Source organism: Tubulanus polymorphus, chromosome 3 (assembly GCF_964204645.1).
Source record: "Tubulanus polymorphus chromosome 3, tnTubPoly1.2, whole genome shotgun sequence".
Taxonomy (NCBI): domain Eukaryota; kingdom Metazoa; phylum Nemertea; class Palaeonemertea; order Tubulaniformes; family Tubulanidae; genus Tubulanus; species Tubulanus polymorphus.
This window is the reverse complement of record NC_134027.1, coordinates 26,881,383-26,899,942: the sequence shown is the minus strand read 5'-3', so window position 1 is coordinate 26,899,942 and position 18,560 is coordinate 26,881,383. Positions and strand designations below refer to the sequence as shown.

Here is an 18,560-nt window from a genome sequence, read left to right as displayed (position 1 = left end):
CTGATAACATCTTACTTCTATTATGAATATAATCATAGCTTCACCGGATTTGTGGGACAGCTTAGTTTGTTTTGGTTATGACTGGCTTTGTAAATATTTACTTAGTAAACTTTTTATATGAAATTATGTGTCTCCCTCTCTCTCTCCCTCTCTCTATCTCTCTCTCTCTGATTGTATGTGGGCTCGTTATATGCGTAGACGCGTTATAGTGGCACGGATACACAGTCTCTTAGCTCAGGTAATCAAATATCTTTATCATTTACAACGAAAGTATAACAGCCGTAAAAAAGTTACAGTAAACCTGGCCAAATCGGACTTTTGACAATATCATTTTCTGACTTTCTGACGCATTGTCCTAAACCCAAACTTAGCATTCCTCGGACCAATTTTGCCAGTCACAGCGTGTACGAGTTAGGCGAGGTTCACTGTAGGAGAGGTTGTTCAATGTAACAAGTTGATGGTCGGTAAATGTAAGGTTTTGATCAGTAGGTACCTATTGAAGGCACCTAATGAAGTAAATTGATATGTAAATAATTTCTATTTGTGAAATATCTCGATGTTTGAGCATCATAAACCGAACCTATCAATGATTGGTTAGTTCTTATCATTCATTATCTGATGGACTTTAAACTTTTATGAATCCAGTCGTGTATATTTACCACGGATGTCTTGTTGTATGTGGATTGATATTAGGAATCAGGTAACAATTTGTCTATTTTCAATATACTTCAGCACTAATGAGTTCATATTTTTTATCCTACTCCAGTAAACTGTGTTGCTGCTGCTGCTGCTGCTGTTACTGTTGTTGTATCCCGTTTATATTTGTACACAGATGTTCGGTTTACTCAGTAAATCTGTTTAATCATTAGGAGAAATATCACAGCCAAATGTTATGTCGGGGTTCTGCACCTGCATTTTTCTGTCAAGTTTTTGCTCTTCTGTATGAAATGTCAAAACACCGGTGTCACAACTAGGGGTTTTTTACGGTGTGCGCTGTTAGGAGGGAGCATCTCATCATAATATATTTGAGATATAAAGTTTGACTGCGTGTAGTGCGCGTATTGAATTACTGGTGTGACACGTCTCCTGTCACTTGACAATCATAACACTGTTTCTTCTGTTTGAAAAAAACATCTAAAGATCTGATGCCGTAACCGAATCCATCCAATTAAGCTTCCATTACGAAAATTATATGAAACACGACACCGCCGTACGGAGCGACAAAAAGAAAAGTTTCATCTCGCGTCGGGATAATCCACGGTAGGCATTGTTGTGTATGAGACGAGTGTCTCCAGTGAGATTGAACCGGTCGCCAGGCGTTCACTCAACTCTTTCCCTTGTCTCTCTCTGATGTTTGATATTTCTAGGTTTAAATGTTTGATAGCTGTGCAGGAGAAACGCGTCTCTTTATGACAGTAATTGTTAACGACTCATTGTGGTGACTCTGACTCCTGATTTGCCCCGAGGGAAACGTTGCTTACTCAACTTAAAAATCTTTATTTCTTCTCTTAATAAATAAGAGAAGAAATATTCAAGGATAGTCATTCATTCCAATCAGAGCAACTTTTCCGCTAAAAGTTTAATCTTTTATGCAGAATTAGAACAGAAATATTAATATACCGGTAACAATGACCACAAAATATAAAGAATAGAATTTAACGGTAGTTAAAAGTATTAACTTTAACCACAACCCTCTAACGCTCCTAGGATTCAAACCTAGGACCTCTTGCATAGAAACCATAGAAATAGTGTGCTTACCACTACACCACTGAGTTTGGTTGACCTAATAGCTTTGTAGGTTTTCTTTCGAAGCCATTATGTTGTTCCACCAAATATTGCCTTTTAGGCAAAACTAGGAAATATAGAACAAATAAGATTTTCAACTCAGAAAAATATATTTCGTTAAGTATCCAACAACAAGGAATCGAACACACACAGGTCTTGTATCATTGCATTCCAACTGGGCCCGTATTCATAATAATACTATTTCATTTTTTAGGCTGAACAGAAAAAAGGATAATTTCCGCTTTAGGGGTATGTTTATACATGTATACCTGATATCGCTAGCTGTGGCTGCTGCTTGGTGGTGACTGTGTTTGTAGTGCATAATTATTTGGAAATGCCATAATAAAAGAGAACGCACTAAATACAGAGAATAAGAAGAGAGAGAGAAAGAGAAAGAAAGAACTTCTATTGAAGTTTATATCATTCTACACTCGTTAGAAAAATGGTTTTTTGCAAGTTTTTTCTTTCAAAGGAAAAATGATATTCAGGAAACTCATAATTGCAATAATTGGAAACAGAATTAATCACTGGGCCCTCGGGGAACTGGTAAAACTAGATGATTATATTTCTTTGACCTGGCGCCATTACTAATCATATTTTTTGTGGCTCGCGCAGTGTTGCTGTTGAGTAGAAGGGCTTTACGGAATAATTAACGTCCCGGTGCTTTTGTGATGATAGATTGGTGGCATTATTAATACTGCTAGAATTCAGGGCTATCCGCCGAGACTTAGCCGGTATCAAAGTATCATGTTTTGAATATTGATTACGTTTTTATTCTCGATTCCATTGAAAAAAAAAGCGAGGCGTAGATAAAGCTCCGGTAACTGAAATAGACGATGGTTTTTCTGTCTAAGAGGCTTTCGGGTGTAATTTGTTAACTCGTATGCTCCCATGCGGATACACGTGTGTTGCTCAATAGTTTTTTTTATGAAGATTAATCTGTAATGTTCGGAGGATGAGGCGCAGTTTGCGAGAAGAGCTCGTATTTTCCCGTTCCTGATTCAACCACTTGACGATGTGCTTACGTTCGCTTCTGAAAACTAGAAGATAATTGCATTCGCCAATGAGAAGTTCAGAAAATATAACACAAGAGTTGTACATCGCCTGATATCTGCATTGCACTTGTCAGTATACACTGGGGGTAGGGGAGAGATATAAGCCTGATTGATCAGTCTCATCTGATCGTTCTCTCTTTCTCTCTTCCTCTCTCTTCTTTTCCTCTTTCTCGTCTTGGTTTATCTTCTTTTTTTACAGACGAAAGGTCACTTTAATGATGCACTTTAAAGGTCTATAAATTTTTCTTCAGAAATTCTTTGAAGTTGTATATACTGCAGTGGTATGTTGTGGTAGTATTGAATTGTGAAAGTTCGAAAACATTGTCGTAATGATATCCAAGTAAAATTTGGCTATATTTGACTCAAAATATCGATTTTCTGCATCCAGTTCCGCAATTAAGATTCAGTGACCCCGAAATCTACACCGAAGCCATAATGACACAGGATTTGAAGCAAAATTCGGGTATTGTCTGTTATACCGCGCGTTCGGGCCTGGTCCAAGCCAATTGTTCATATCAATGTGTGCCTTTTGGCCGGTGCCAAATTTTAGCGCAGGTCAAATTATTCCTTGTGAAACTGTTTCTGGAAATGACTCACCTCACTTGCCACAGCATAGATAGCATTTGATAACATTTTAGAAATTTGATTTACGTATGAACGCGCTCTCTTATCAGACACGGGCGAAATTCGACTCGGGCCTGATACAGGGCCAGTAGATCGGGCTAAATCGTCTCCCGTGTAATCCGGCGCAGCTCAAATCATTAACAAGAACTTGTGGCGTTGTAATCTAGATTGATGATACGGTAATCATTGTGTTTTATAGATTCAATATTATGAGGTATAATACTCAATATTCACTGTCGCTGTTAATGATCTGATGAAGCCTCAATTATTCCTGGATAATAGTAAATTTCGATCAGACCGGCTTCATATCGCCATCGACAATAACGTAACCCAGCTCGAAAACAAAACACCGTATAAAAACACTGTAGAATTGATTGTTCTAGGGCGACCAATCTGGCGCCAAACTCAGCAGGAGACTAGGAAAAATATTGACTCTAAAACGTGTTTGATTAGTCGAGTATAGTCGGAGTGATAATATACTTTCAATAGATACATGTCATATGAATCACTCTCTCTCTCAGAGTACCGACTGAGCAAATTGTGCAGTTTTTAAAATTTTTATATTTCAAACAACACTGGCTCATCAGGCGGAGGAGCTGCAAGAGAGAGAGATTTAACCCAAGGTGATACAGTAGTCGTGGTGAGTCATACGATCAGTATTCACCTGTATTTCGTATTACAGGTTGTATTTGTACAATTATCTTTCTTGCCAATTAGTAGATAATGTTTATCTTGTTGCAGCTCTGGGGGGTCAGGAGCGTAAAAGTTGTTTTAACTGGTGGCCAAAAATCATGGTTATACAGTTATCCACCGGTTAACTTTAACCAACTTTTGAGCAACTGCAGCCCCAGGTGGGTCAAACCTAGCCATAAAGGCAATTTTCGTATAGATAAGACAAAAATGGGCAAAACGAAGCTTGCGGATTGTACTGGTGACTTTCAAAAAGGATACTTTTAGGGTTTCACTTGGTGTGAACCCCTCAAACGCATTTTTTAAAGATTTTGTATTGGTGAATCATTGAAAAAGGACACTTTAGGATTTCACTTGTGAAATTGAACCCCTCAAATACCTATACAGACATGCTTTCTGCATAAGGAAACATTTTGTTTATTTGTGTTGTATACAAGGTCTCGATATCTGAACACTTATTTATTCTGAAGAGCGGGTTCTTCATTAGACATTTATGGAATTCAGTCGACAGTCAATGACTTCAAGTAGGCTATTTATCTACTGTTTAGTTATAAACCGACCCTTCATTCAATAATGTCATTGATTCTAAACGAGAGGAGTCACCGTGTTCATTATTTCACGATCTGAAGATTGTATTTCTATTCTCCGTCAGCCGGCGTCGTGAATTCACGTGTATTCACGTATTTTGTCGTGTATTCAGTTATTTTGTCACGAAGACGCCAAGAACGTACCGGAGCATAACAAATAACCTGACGCTATCAAAAACCCTCGCAGACAACTAGATATATATGTATTTATATACCGCCATATCACATCATTTAAATATATACCAGAATTAAGTCAAACTCGTCACATTTACTGAAGTCGTCTGTATTTATGAGTTACAATTTGTATTCGCAATTCAATTTACTAAGTGTAAGTCGTTGACATAATCATCGTCACAAACTGCATGAACGACTTCAGCTTGAGGAGTTCGATTATAGAATACTGTATTAGGTAAGAATGATTACGTGTAGTTTATAGTTTTTGACGATAGTCTCTCCCTCTCTCTCTCGCGTCCTCTGCTGCTTCTGCTGCTGATACGGTCCCTTATAAATTGGTGCGTTGCTATTCGTAGTGAATCAGTAGCGCATGAGAGCAGCTTCAGTGAGGAGTTCTAAACTCGTCTCTCCGTTCTCAACTCATCTCTCTCTCACTGTATTCGCAACAGTTATAAAACGGATTGTTTTTACGCATTATGAGATTTAAAGTGCAAGGATTAATTCGCAAAATCGTAAACGTAACGATATTCTAACGTTTTATAAGTTAAAGGTAAGCGTCGGAAGTTTCCTTTATCATTTAACGAGTAATTCGCGAAATATTTCAATATCAAAATCACAAATGTTTATTAAGAATGATATTTACAGTGATTGGGTTCATTTCTGAATATACAATCGGCAGACATTGTTTTACTTGCACACCTGACTATGTTCCCATCTTTCTACTATTATAAATCTATTGTAATGACTCGATATAGATTTATTGCAGATTTATAGCATTAATTCAATGACCTTTTTAATAGCAAACAAACTAGTAAAACATGGAGAATCTTTAGAGTTTCTGTAGAACGTCAAGATTTTTAGAACTGTAATAAATGATTAGATTCATTTTCAAAAGCGATTATTGTGAATGAACTTTTAATTTTTAAAAAATTAAGTTTGTAATCGTTGCCATTTTACTGCAGTTCTAACTGTGATTGTGTCTTTTTAGTTGAATATCTAAAAACAGTGAGAAGCTGATTTAGTTGTGTAGTTATTTGAAGTAGGTCTCTGCTGAGCTTCAGTTGATTAGTCGAGTAGATAGGTTTTGACAGTTGTTCCTAAACCTGGAGCCATGAACTTAAAACATTACTTCATGTATTCTGTCAACATTTCATCATCACTTTTTCATTGATAGCAGAAAAAGCTACTCAAAACAGAACAACTTAGAGTCTACTAAATAACGGTAATATAAATCAGATTACGGCCAGTTTTTACATGAGATTTATGATGAGAAAATTGATAATGGATAAATGTGATGTATATAGCATACGTATCCTAAAATGTGCTTCCCGAGTATTGTCTGAATAGGGGGGCGCCTTTAGACGTGTCCTGAACTCATTCATCATTAACTAAATCATCCATGATTTTATCTGTATCACGATACTATATCCGTGTTGACGCGATGTAGAGAGAATCCCACAATGATAAGGAAAAAGTCCGAAAATGTAACTTTGAGATAGCGCTCATTTTCCTTAGTTTGTATCATCTCTGATAACTTGAATTAGTCTCTTTGTCTCTGGATTGTATATATATATACCTCATAATTTTTGTAGTATCTCATTATTCCTGAAGATGACTATTAGGATTAAGTCGAAACGTTGAATAAACTACACTAGCTCAAGGAATACAGTATTCCTGAGGATGACTATTAGGATATCGTCGAAACTTTGAATAAACTACGATCTCAAAAAGTTACGTTTTCGGACTTTTTCCTTATCATTGTAGGATTCTCTCTACATTTGATCTGTATCTATCAACAGAATTTCTGTTAGTCTCAGATTGTCATCGTTTGGCTGTTTGCGCGAGAGAGACAAGTTTTTTCGCTGCTCGCAACGCTGCAGATTTTCGATGGATTTACTGCACGATACCTGTTGCCATGGTGAATACGGGGAACCAACATGAATTCTGAGAACAACATTATTATCTGCCACAAAAATTTCATCAGCTGTTTTCATCAACTGGATGCACGCTCCATTAACGGCGGCGGCTGATTCGATGCACATTTCTTGTCCAAAACAGTTGTGTAGATTTTATACGTGCACTGAAAAAGATGGTCTGAGCTTCAGAACGTAGCACGGCTAGACATAGATGTGATAATAAGAATACTTGAGCGAGTTATTTTTTGGGCAGCCGTTTCATCCGGTTGTCAGTTTAGCAGTAGCTGCACCGGTGCAGTGTACCGCTACGCTGCACCGGGACACCGCTGTTTAAACGACTCCTAAAAATGATGCGAACAACTCTTAAACTAATAACCATCAATAGTCAAGTAGACTGAATTGTTATAGGAACAATCACGACCAGTATGTCTGTCTCCACACAACTATTGTGATCGGCTATAGACCCCGTTCTAGTGGTCCGCATTCCTTCCTGACGAGTCTTCAGTTTTTAACTGGTTTTATATTTGTAATCGGGGATCATTTTACGCTGACTTTCTGTTTGACAACTAAAGTCAATCTAATTCGAGAATATCACCCAAAACCACGACAAAAACTGTAACCTATATTCGCCTACATCGTGTGTGGGTTAATATCTGATAATTGATCGATAGAACAAATAAATATTAAGAGTATTTCAGAATGAAGACGATAAGAATGTTTACAGTGAAAATATATCAGCGGTTTGTGATCTCTGAATGACAAGATCAATCCTCAGTCTCTTCAGTCTCCTCAGTCAAAGGAGAACGTATTGATTTAATACTGACCGTATCGGGTCAGAGAGCTGCATTCAACTTGAACATCTTACATCTTTAGATTGATAATATGAATTAAGATGAAGCGAGGAATCTCTGTAGCTGCGCTCGTGGCCTTGTTAAATGTATCTGACATATGTGTAAGTTGTAGGTTGTAATCTCTTGAGCCTTGAATTCCCTACAGTAACACATGAACTAATGAATTATTGAATATTTGGTTTATGGTAGGGATTTCACTATTATGCCAAGCAGACGCCAGGTATGTCTCCTAACTGACAGACTGACTGGCTGGCTGACTAGGTGGGTGGCTTCTTGTTTTCAATTCCCTCTTTCACGATCAGGGATTATTACTGATTTTACTGATGCCGGGTCCAATTAGTGCAGCAGTTAATTACTGTTCTAGTGCTATTGAGATAAAAGCAAATACCGAGTGAAAATATGAGTCGTAAATGAGAGACTTGTAGTTTGACTGTTGTTGGGACACTTGTACTACATGTTAAATCGTATGTCAATGATACTTCAACTGGTTCCCGTTCTTTATAAATGAAAATCTACATTCGTTGACCTAGAAATATATATATATATATATATATGTATATCTATGCATTTATATATATTATTTTGAAATTGAGTGATTTTATCTTGATGTTAAGTTTATACGATGATATTTTACCAAATCTGACTGCGTGATCAGTGGGAGGAGAGGCTCTGATGCATCAAGGGCTCAGGGAATCATCAGTTGAATTTTTTGGTGAGATGTATTTTTGCTGACATTCTCGAGTGGATTAAGTGCAAACTATTTAAGCGTAAATTGGTTTAAGTTAGTTTACAGTTTGTGAAGGCTCGTGAAAGCTTATTTATCTGCCAGGTTGTTTATTGTGAAAACCTGAGATCAGAGTTTCTCAAAATCATAATGTTTAGTAATATGAGTCAGAGTTAAATGTTAAGATTATTCGAGGGGAAAGGGTACAAACTGATACAGTGAGTGGAATCTCAAAGAAATACAAAGAATACAGGGAATACAGGGCCAAAAGTGGTCTTCAGTTTCAGATTTGCTGTAGAAGCAATGATGAGCTTGTATTTAGGCTAAGCCTCTGCTTTGCTGCTGTCCATTTGTGATAAAACTGATTTTAAGAAATGCGAAAAACCTCTAAAAATCTGTTGAAAAAAGTAACTTAACAGGATAGAGGACGTAGTGCTAATAGAGAGATTGAGAATGCTGTATTAATCCTCGCTATTATAAATGGATGTTTAGATCAGATAATGGTTTATTTATTTGATTAGTTAATGTAGGAGACAGACACAAAATATCCGTCTGTCAATCAACTGATTAAAAGTCATCATCTGTCTGTCAGAGAACCGAGCTTTATAACAGATTCATTAATCGCTGAATATTAACTTTTTGTGGCTATCGACATTTGGCACTTTATCCCTGGAAATATCACACGAATCCCTGCGTCTTTGACTGTTCTGCAGTTGCACTGTAGCTGAATAGAACTAATGCGATTGTACGAAAGAGATTTTTAATTTTCTACATTGCCGTGTGGAAAGTGATGTCTGTTCTCTCGATCATGCTGAATCCGATTGTTGTAATCTTGTTTTCAAATGATTCACTGTTGTAAATACCATTGTCGCAATATTGAGGAGGGTTTTACTGAAATCCTGGCGATGTCATGAATTCACCGATTACGGCAATAAGTACTCCTCGTTGAGAACTGTGAGGATTTCAATAACAATCCTATAACAACACCTTTGTAATGTAAATGATTGCACTTAGGGAATTGTAAATCTATTCACTTGACTTGCATTATTTTATAAAAGCTGTATCTCTTGCTGTCCTGTCACCTCTCCACTACACATTTACAGGCAATTCGAAAATTGGAGAGCTCTTAAAATAGTTGTACAATAGTAAACTCTTGAGTTACATCACTCAGTTCCTGATATCATTTAACAAACATAACGAAACCTTATTTGAAAATCTGTCCATTCAATTCTTTACTATGACTCATGAAACTGATCAATTTTCCTGCGTTTTTCGTGGGAATAAAATTCGGCTTCTTTTTCAATCAAACCGCGAATGATGAAATTGTTCGACGCCGAAAAGAAATGTGAAACATTAATGCGAAATTCAAAGCTTCATTCACGACGTGACGAGGAGTTGGTAATTAATGTGTGAAACATTAATGGCTCGGAAGAATTTAATTCAAAAGGTCTGTCGCGTTGACGGTTCAACGAGCATCGAGTTGTTACCCATCAAGAAAACTGTTAACGAACGAGATAGGTTACTATTGATAAATCAATATTATGGCTTACCATTTGTTTCGTTTCTGGATGACTTCACACACAATTTTGACATCTTCCGCTTCCTGCATTCACGAGGTTCGATTATTACAGAGTATCTTTCCAGGATAATATGTGGTATCCCAGCTTGCCTTTTAGTTCAAGTTTCTAATTGAGAAAACACAGGGAAGAAAAAGATGAAATATCTAATGGTGAAATTAGAAATTTCTTGTATCTTGTTCAGATATTATTCATTTAGTAATATAACGAGAATCCCACAATGAAGATGAAAAAAATGAAGTCCAAGAGCTTGTAGTTTATTCAACGTTAAATTAATAGTCATCTTCGGAATATTCATTTAGTATCCAAACACAGAATTGAGTACTCTCAGGATACCGGGATAATGCCAAAATCAAGCCTAGAGCTTTTAGTTTATTCAACGTTTCGAGTCATCTTAAAGTATGATATTAACTAAGTACCAACAGAATCGAGTACCCTTGGAATACCGGGATACTGCCAAAATCAAGCCCCGATTCAGTTTTTGAAGATGCACTATAAGGTACCGGAATTGATTGATGATGTGAATTCATATTTTCTAAATCTATTTTCAGAGATATCATCAGATGAAGGCTGTGGATTAGGATTATAGCTCTAATGGTGAATACGATGGCCGTAGATTTTAACGATGTTGTCAAACAGGGTTACGTGAAAATGAAAAGTAAAAACCTCGGGGTATGTATCATTTTATACATACAGCTTCCAGGGGGAAATCAAACCCACTATAAGCTGATTTAAATATTCTGAAGACAGGACAGAAGTTTTCCAGGCCTGTTTTAAACTTTTCCCATCACGACGAGTTTAGGATGTGTAAGATATGTTTATTTAGTTGTTAAGACGGATATCTAATAGCCGACACGTGAAATGAACATCAACCTTTCTTGTTCAGGCGGGCGCTATACTCCTGTTCCTTTTTTAAAACAGTTGCTCGTAATTTCTTTTTGAGAATATTGTATGATGAATGTCAGCAGCGATTTCAATGATACTTAACACGAACATAAGCCACGAAATGTGCACTTATAAACGGCAGATGAAGTGGACAGATAGTGTCATCAGTGCTGTCTATCTGTACATCTACTGTTTACTTGTCTCTTCGTGCTGTATTTTTCGCTGCCGATGTTTAATGATTTTCTCTCTCTCTCTCTCTCTCCGTCTCCCGCGCGACTCTTCTTAAAACGTTTCATATGTTGCTCGTTCCTGTGAACTGAATTGCCAATTCATGTCACTTGTATTTTATTCCAAGAGTTTGATGGAAACTCTTTGATTTTCCTCTCAAAATATAACGCTACGAACCGATGGTATATTCAACTCTCATTTTTTTCGATTACGTTTTAAATAAAGTATCGGCCAATTTTAAGATGATCAAAGCTTTATTTTCTAAAGAATTCTGAATCGAATAAAACTCTGGGATCTGTAAATTTCTTACATCGTTGTGTATTGATTGTCAATAATCAGTGATACATTCTTCTCTCCATCCTCCATCTCCCTCCTCCCCCTCTACCCTTTCCTCCCTATCCATCCTCCATCTCCCTCCTCCCCCTCCCCCTTTCCTCCCTCTCCATCCTCCATCTCCCTCCTCCCCCTCTCCCCTTGCCTCCCTATCCATCCTCCATCTCCCTCCTCCCCCTCTCCCCTTGCCTCCCTATCCATCCTCCATCTCCCTCCTCCCCCTCCCCCTTTCCTCCCTCTCCATCCTCCATCTCCCTCCTCCCCCTCTCCCCTTGCCTCCCTATCCATCCTCCATCTCCCTCCTCCCCCTCTCCCCTTGCCTCCCTATCCATCCTCCATCTCCCTCCTCCCCCTCCCCCTTTCCTCCCTCTCCATCCTCCATCTCCCTCCTCCCCCTCTCCCCTTGCCTCCCTATCCATCCTCCATCTCCCTCCTCCCCCTCTCCCCTTGCCTCCCTATCCATCCTCCATCTCCCTCCTCCCCCTCTCCCCTTGCCTCCCTATCCATCCTCCATCTCCCTCCTCCCCCTCTACCCTTTCCTCCCTATCCATCCTCCATCTCCCTCCTCCCCCTCCCCCTTTCCTCCCTCTCCATCCTCCATCTCCCTCCTCCCCCTCTCCCCTTGCCTCCCTATCCATCCTCCATCTCCCTCCTCCCCCTCTCCCCTTGCCTCCCTATCCATCCTCCATCTCCCTCCTCCCCCTCTCCCCTTGCCTCCCTCTCCATCCTACATCTCCCTCCTCCCCCTCCCCCTTTCCTCCCTCTCCATCCTCCATCTCCCTCCTCCCCCTCTCCCCTTGCCTCCCTATCCATCCTCCATCTCCCTCCTCCCCCTCTCCCCTTGCCTCCCTATCCATCCTCCATCTCCCTCCTCCCCCTCTCCCCTTGCCTCCCTATCCATCCTCCATCTCCCTCCTCCCCCTCTCCCCTTTCCTCCCTATCCATCCTCCATCTCCCTCCTCCCCCTCTCCCCTTGCCTCCCTATCCATCCTCCATCTCCCTCCTCCCCCTCTCCCCTTGCCTCCCTATCCATCCTCCATCTCCCTCCTCCCCCTCTCCCCTTGCCTCCCTATCCATCCTCCATCTCCCTCCTCCCCCTCTCCCCTTGCCTCCCTATCCATCCTCCATCTCCCTCCTCCCCCTCTCCCCTTGCCTCCCTACCCATCCTCCATCTCCCTCCTCCCTCCCGCTCCTCTTTTCCTTTGTCATTTCTCTCATTTTAAGTGGACATTCTAAAACTTTTTGAAGTCCTCTGCCTTTTTATGAAATTCCATTGATGTTCTATCATCAATAGGAGGAAACTTCTCCGTATTTGAGTAAACAATCAGCAGCAGTGAATTGTACAGTTAGTTTTACTCAAACATGTTTTTTCCAGTTGAGTGGATTCCTGTATTTCAGTAACTCTCACTCATTCCACCTGTGTTCAACCTGTTTATTAAACAACACCTGCTGCATTATATATTAATAGCTATATTTCTGGTGTATCTGGTGCATTTTCTATAGAAGAATCAGAAATTTGACTTAGTTATTTTTATAATTCATGCATAAAGGGCTAAAAGGATGCATCAATTTATTCATTTAGCTGTAAAACTCAGTGTCGGATTTATATATGTTTGAGTAACAATTTACTATTCATTGTTTGTTTTTGTATATATAAATATTTGTGTTGTATATGATTTCAAACAGTTTGAACCAGTAGCAGTTTGTATACCGTTAAAACTTCTATTTCACCGCTGGTCAAACTCTGTACATTTCCATCGATAATCTCTGAGCTTTTATCTCTACTTATCCGGCTACATTTACTGCTGATCCGCGGTCGATCTTTTATCAGCGTGATGTTGAATTATCACTCGATTGTTGAATGCCTGCAAACAAAACTGGATAATTCTAACCACATGATGATGATGGAGGAGTTTGAGTAGAGGATGATGGAATTTACCAACCTGCTACACACAATATAAACCTCGCTATACAGAGATGTAATCGTCGTTTAGAAATTCAAAGTTACTCGCAAAAAGGGTATTGAAAATTGTGCGGGCCTTTTGTATATGAATATACAGGACTCATTCAACCAGACCACAAAATTCTACCGATTACATAAAGAAATGAAAAATTATGTGGTTCCTCCCCTGGTATGTCCCTTTCCACAAAGGGGTTGATCCACGTGGAAGCACAAAGAGCAAGTCCTCGATCCCATCACAATTTTCCTGAGCCCTTTTGAAATTGCAATTGGTTACTTCATATCTTCAATGAGGACACCAATTCAAACTTAACCGTTTTATGCTTTTAAACTTTTTCGTAAAACTGGGTCCTGTTTGGTTTCCTCTACAGCAAAGATTCTGTGTATCCTTTTTAACAGTATTCCCATTCCATTTCTGTGTGCTCATGTTTACAGCCTGCCCCTGGATCCGACCGATTCCACGCCATGGCGATTCTGTAAACCTTTGTTCAGAATAACCGTTTTACAATGCGTTTCAATCATCTTATAGGTTTGGCAAAAACGATGGATCATCTTAAGAGCCGCATCTTCTAAAGGAACTTGTCGTTTAGAGAAATTTCTCGATGAAAAAGCCGCCAATCATTCGAGCTATTTGAAAATGATTGATCTTTCCGACGTGAAAACGATTTGTCGTCTACCGACTGATGTCCGCAAATACGGCGTAACTCTTTATTTCAAAGATGAAGCTTCCAGGCAATTTTCATGTGAATCAGGTAATTCTTAATAGGGAATTTTATTCAACCATTGTTTAATATTTTTTCTAGTATTAACCCTTTCAGTACTGACTAATTAATACCTCAAGTGCTGGAAGTAATTTGAAAGTTTTAAAAGATTCCACCCCATTGCTTTGTATAACAGGTATACCGATATAGTACGGTGTATTGTTAGTTATACTAATGTTTCACTATGTTTGAAAGGTGCTGTCATCCTTCAAAAGAGATAAAAACTAATTACTATTTACATCAATTCACTACAATACGGTGTAAGTCCTAGCAAAGTCCATCGTTGATTTATACTCCGCACTGCAGTGTAGACGCGCTAAAAGGGTTAATATCTCGAAGGAAATAGTTTATTTTAGAAACTTCGCTTAAATGAGAAAAAATGCACCTTAATTAGCTACCATTTTGCCAGACTACGTTTATTTAATTTAACCATTTCCGCAATAAGTTGCTGATGGGTTATGTATATTTTCAGACCTGGAATGCGATGAATGGATAAAAGTATTGAATCAAGAGTGTTTGGGCAAGTCTGCTATAATCAATGGTGAGCCTGATCTGCTGGATTCGGGCTGGCAAAGGGAGATGAGTGGTAAGGGAGCTACCCCTTAAAAACCGATAACCTAATCATTCATCTAAAGCTTCTTTACCTAAACTCGATTGTCGATATATTTTACGTGATAGTTTTCAAATCGTAAAAAGGTCAAGGAGCTTAAATTCATCATTACATCGCATCCATATCTAGTGTTAGATTGGCATCAATCAATCAATCAATCAATCAATCAATCAATCAATAACTGGGGTCCTAGGAGGAAGTCCTGTATGTTTGTATTATAGTTAGTCTCTAACCACTAAACTCCTGTTTTGTCTCAGTGTAGTTGTTATTGTTAATGTTGTTTAATGTTGTTGTTGTTCGCTGTGTGTTTATGTCGATTCATTCCCTGTTCCAGTCAACACTTCATTTATCCCGATATAATCTTTGATTCTCCACAAAAATTATGAAAACCTGATTATTAACTAAAACCAGCTGAATTTAAGTTACATTTTTTTGTGTCGCAGCAGCGGATCCGAGCCTCCACATGAGCGATACTCAGCGACCCCCGTATTTCAAATGCGTAGAAAATTAATTTTACATCCCCACAAACTCTCAGAAATTGTATCTGGAGACGGTAAACATTTCTAGATTTTTCGCAGGTCATCGTCAACTGGAGTGGTGATCTAAATCCAACCTGCCATTATTCAGCATCTCCTCCATGTTCCATATGCCATTGATGATCCACCTTGCCAAATATGCACTATGCTGGATGATCCACCAGCCCCAATTTTCCACCACCATCTATCATCCACACCACTCGATAATCCACCTAAAATGGCATCGGTTACAGCAGCGTGTAGGATGATAATTGTTGAGTTGCATGTTGTAAACGGATGCAAATATCAATATAACCGTATTTTATTGCCTGATTTTTCAGAACGTTACCATGTTTACGTAATACCGAACCCTAATTTAGACTGGTACGGAGAATGTTTAATGCAGGTGACTGGTGAAAATATTCATCTCTATGACGTACGAAATCGAACTGCTAAATTAATGACGTGGCCTCTTACTAGTCTTCGTAGATACGGCAGAGACCATACGAAATTTACCTTCGAGGCGACCAGGTAAACATCAATCAGCTTCAACGACACACTGTTTTAATGTTAATATTTTACGAAAGATGGCGCATTAGTCGACAGAAAGTTTTATACATTTCTGAGTTAGATTCTTGACTGAAATCAGTTCATATTCAAATATTTACTGGATAAATTTTAAATCGCATCTGTGTAACTGGGTTATGATTATCTGGTTCGATCCCTTTAACGAATCTACCACTTGCCTCGGATATCCATGGGTCTTTATCACCACATGAATTGGGGTAGGAAAAATTTGAATATTTAGGGCATACAATCAAGACAATCGTGGCTGCGATTTGGAGCAGAGTTTGGGGCGCGAGACAATCAGAGGCAATCAGCTCTGTAGCAAACAGTGTCTACTAATTAGGTAACCATTTTGATCGATTTTATACCATTATTTTACTGTTTATTATAGGGTTGGTCAAGTTGGAGAAGGCTTGTACCTATTTAGTACAACTCAAGGAGAAAATATCTATTACAAAGTTCATCAATCGGCGCTGGCGATAGCAGAATCACACCGACGTGCAATGGAAAGACTACAACATCGGGTAAATAAATCACCTCAAGGTTTAAAAGTAAACCAGTCAAGGATACCAGTATTTGTATGGAATTGATGTATTTTGCTAGGATTGCTACGACGACGATTGCAGGGAGAGATACAATCAGAATGAACACGTTACTAATTATCATATTTGCCAAAAACAGACGAATTTAGAACGAGAGCAACAACATTTTACACCTCAACATCGCGGACACAATAGAGTTTATAATCAACATACTTCATCTGGTCATAGTAAAGGTTAGTATTCATCGATTAGACAGATAGCATTGGAACTTTATGTGACTGGATACTGAGTTGAGAATCAGGCAATTTGAAGCTTTTTCTTGAAAAATTTTAGCAGGAATGAAATAGATAAGACATGTTTATTTTCTAGGTGCTGAATGCTATTTTCCTGATCATGCATGTAGCGATGATAGCGCTAATGCTAATACTCAATGGCATCAACCGGTTTGTCCAGCTACAAACTGTGGTGAGTACCATGGATCATTATTAAGTTCCAACGCAATATTTGCTGATTTTGCTATCCCCCCCCCCCTTAACACACAATTTGAAGCAAATTTGATATATTTTACCAATATTTGATCACCATCAGAGACGAAAAGCAACAAGTTGAGTTTAGAGCACTCAGGAATTGCACTATGTAGTGTCAATTACTCCTCAGAAAATTCGAGGTAAAATCTAAGTTTGTATTTCGAGGACTTAGGTGTGTAGGTTATCATGAGCTATTGGGTTCGAATCCCACTATAAATGTTTTTGTGCAGCATATGAAAAAAGTGCAATATCGTGCTAAATGTGGTGATGTTTTATAGTTTCAGATGATTTTTGTGAAGTCGATTTCTACGATGATTCTTCAACTGATGGTGAGGAACACGACTACGAGGAAATACCTCAAGCTAGTAATAATTTATCATCACAGTTCAGACAATATTTACACATCAGTAAAGATTCGTCGTCATGACACAGCGTATAAAAACCAAACAATGTTATAAAAACAATGCGTAGCTTGTTGCGATCTCAACAGGGAATGTGAATCACTGTGCATCAGTTCGGCGAACGTGACACTGAGGGATACCAGTTAAAACATGGACTCAATGAAGTCCATCATTGAACGTGACACTAAGGGATATCAGTTACAACATGGACTCAATGAAGTCCATCATTGAACGTGACACTGAGGGATATCAGTTACAACATGGACTCAATGAAGTCCATCATTGAACGTGACACTGAGGGATATCAGTTACAACATGGAGTCTATGAAGTCCATCAGCGAACGTGACACTGAGGGATACCAGTTACAACACGGACTCAATGAAGTCCATCATTGAACGTGACACTGAGGGATATCAGTTACAACACGGACTCTATGAAGTCCATCAGCGAACGTGACACTGAGGGATATCAGTTACAACACGGACTCTATGAAGTCCATGTAACGCTGTCACACAAAAGTCAGCCTTCACATCCGCGTCGCTTTCATTGGAATCAGAATTATCGTTCATCGTTGAAGGTGTTTTACCTGTGGTACTTGTATATCAACTAGTCATTAAAAATGTCTCTTTTTATATGAAAACTATGTATATGTATATTAGGTAATAATGTGTATGGCATTATTAAACCGATTATCAATAAACAGTTCAACAACTGATCAATTTTACTGCATTGTGTGGTGTTTTGTAAGAAGTGGTGTTCAGGATCATCATAAATAATCTATTAAATATTTTAAGGCTTGATTGGGTCAATGTTGTCAGAATTCCTCCCCACCCGATATCTGAGTCTATTGTATATTGGATGGTTAAAACTGGGGTCAGTGTTTGATGTCACAGGATTTCTATGCTTTAAATGCTCACACTATCTAATCAGTAAATATTGTCTGGAATCCACTTGTGCCACTATAAGCAACAACATCAGTAACGTTACTATCATAATGCAGGTCTTTTTGTCATGTTGTGTTGATAAATATTTCTTCAGGTTTTTAGTCCATTGTAAATAGAGATGATTTAAATGTGACGAAAGTTTTTAATAAAATATCGAAATTTACAGCAGAAAAAGTTATTGATTTGAGTTCATTTGTAAAATATGAAAGCAAAGGATGAGAGGTTAAAGGAGTCACAATGAGAGAATAAAGAGGGGGAAAGAGGAGAAAGGAGGAATCTTCAAATACATATTGCACTCAAGTT

General features: G+C 38.6%; 1 protein-coding gene across 3 annotated transcripts; it reads left to right on the top strand.

Annotated features, from left to right (window-relative positions):
* Window positions 1-667: 667 nt before the first annotated feature.
* LOC141901820 (docking protein 5-like) lies at window positions 668-18,393 on the top strand. 3 transcript variants are annotated; one of them, XM_074789309.1, is made up of 9 exons: window positions 668-700; window positions 10,535-10,655; window positions 13,919-14,141; window positions 14,623-14,736; window positions 15,617-15,806; window positions 16,234-16,366; window positions 16,446-16,617; window positions 16,754-16,849; window positions 17,190-18,393. In XM_074789309.1, exons 2-9 carry the CDS (start codon window positions 10,578-10,580, stop codon window positions 17,336-17,338), a joined length of 1,155 nt encoding a protein of 384 aa, XP_074645410.1. In that variant the 5' UTR covers window positions 668-700; window positions 10,535-10,577; the 3' UTR covers window positions 17,339-18,393. The 3 variants fall into 3 exon arrangements, with proteins under 3 accessions (XP_074645410.1, XP_074645411.1, XP_074645412.1); XM_074789310.1 differs by lacking the exon at window positions 668-700 and adding an exon at window positions 5,012-5,150; XM_074789311.1 differs by lacking the exon at window positions 668-700 and adding an exon at window positions 8,273-8,394.
* Window positions 18,394-18,560: the final 167 nt, after the last annotated feature.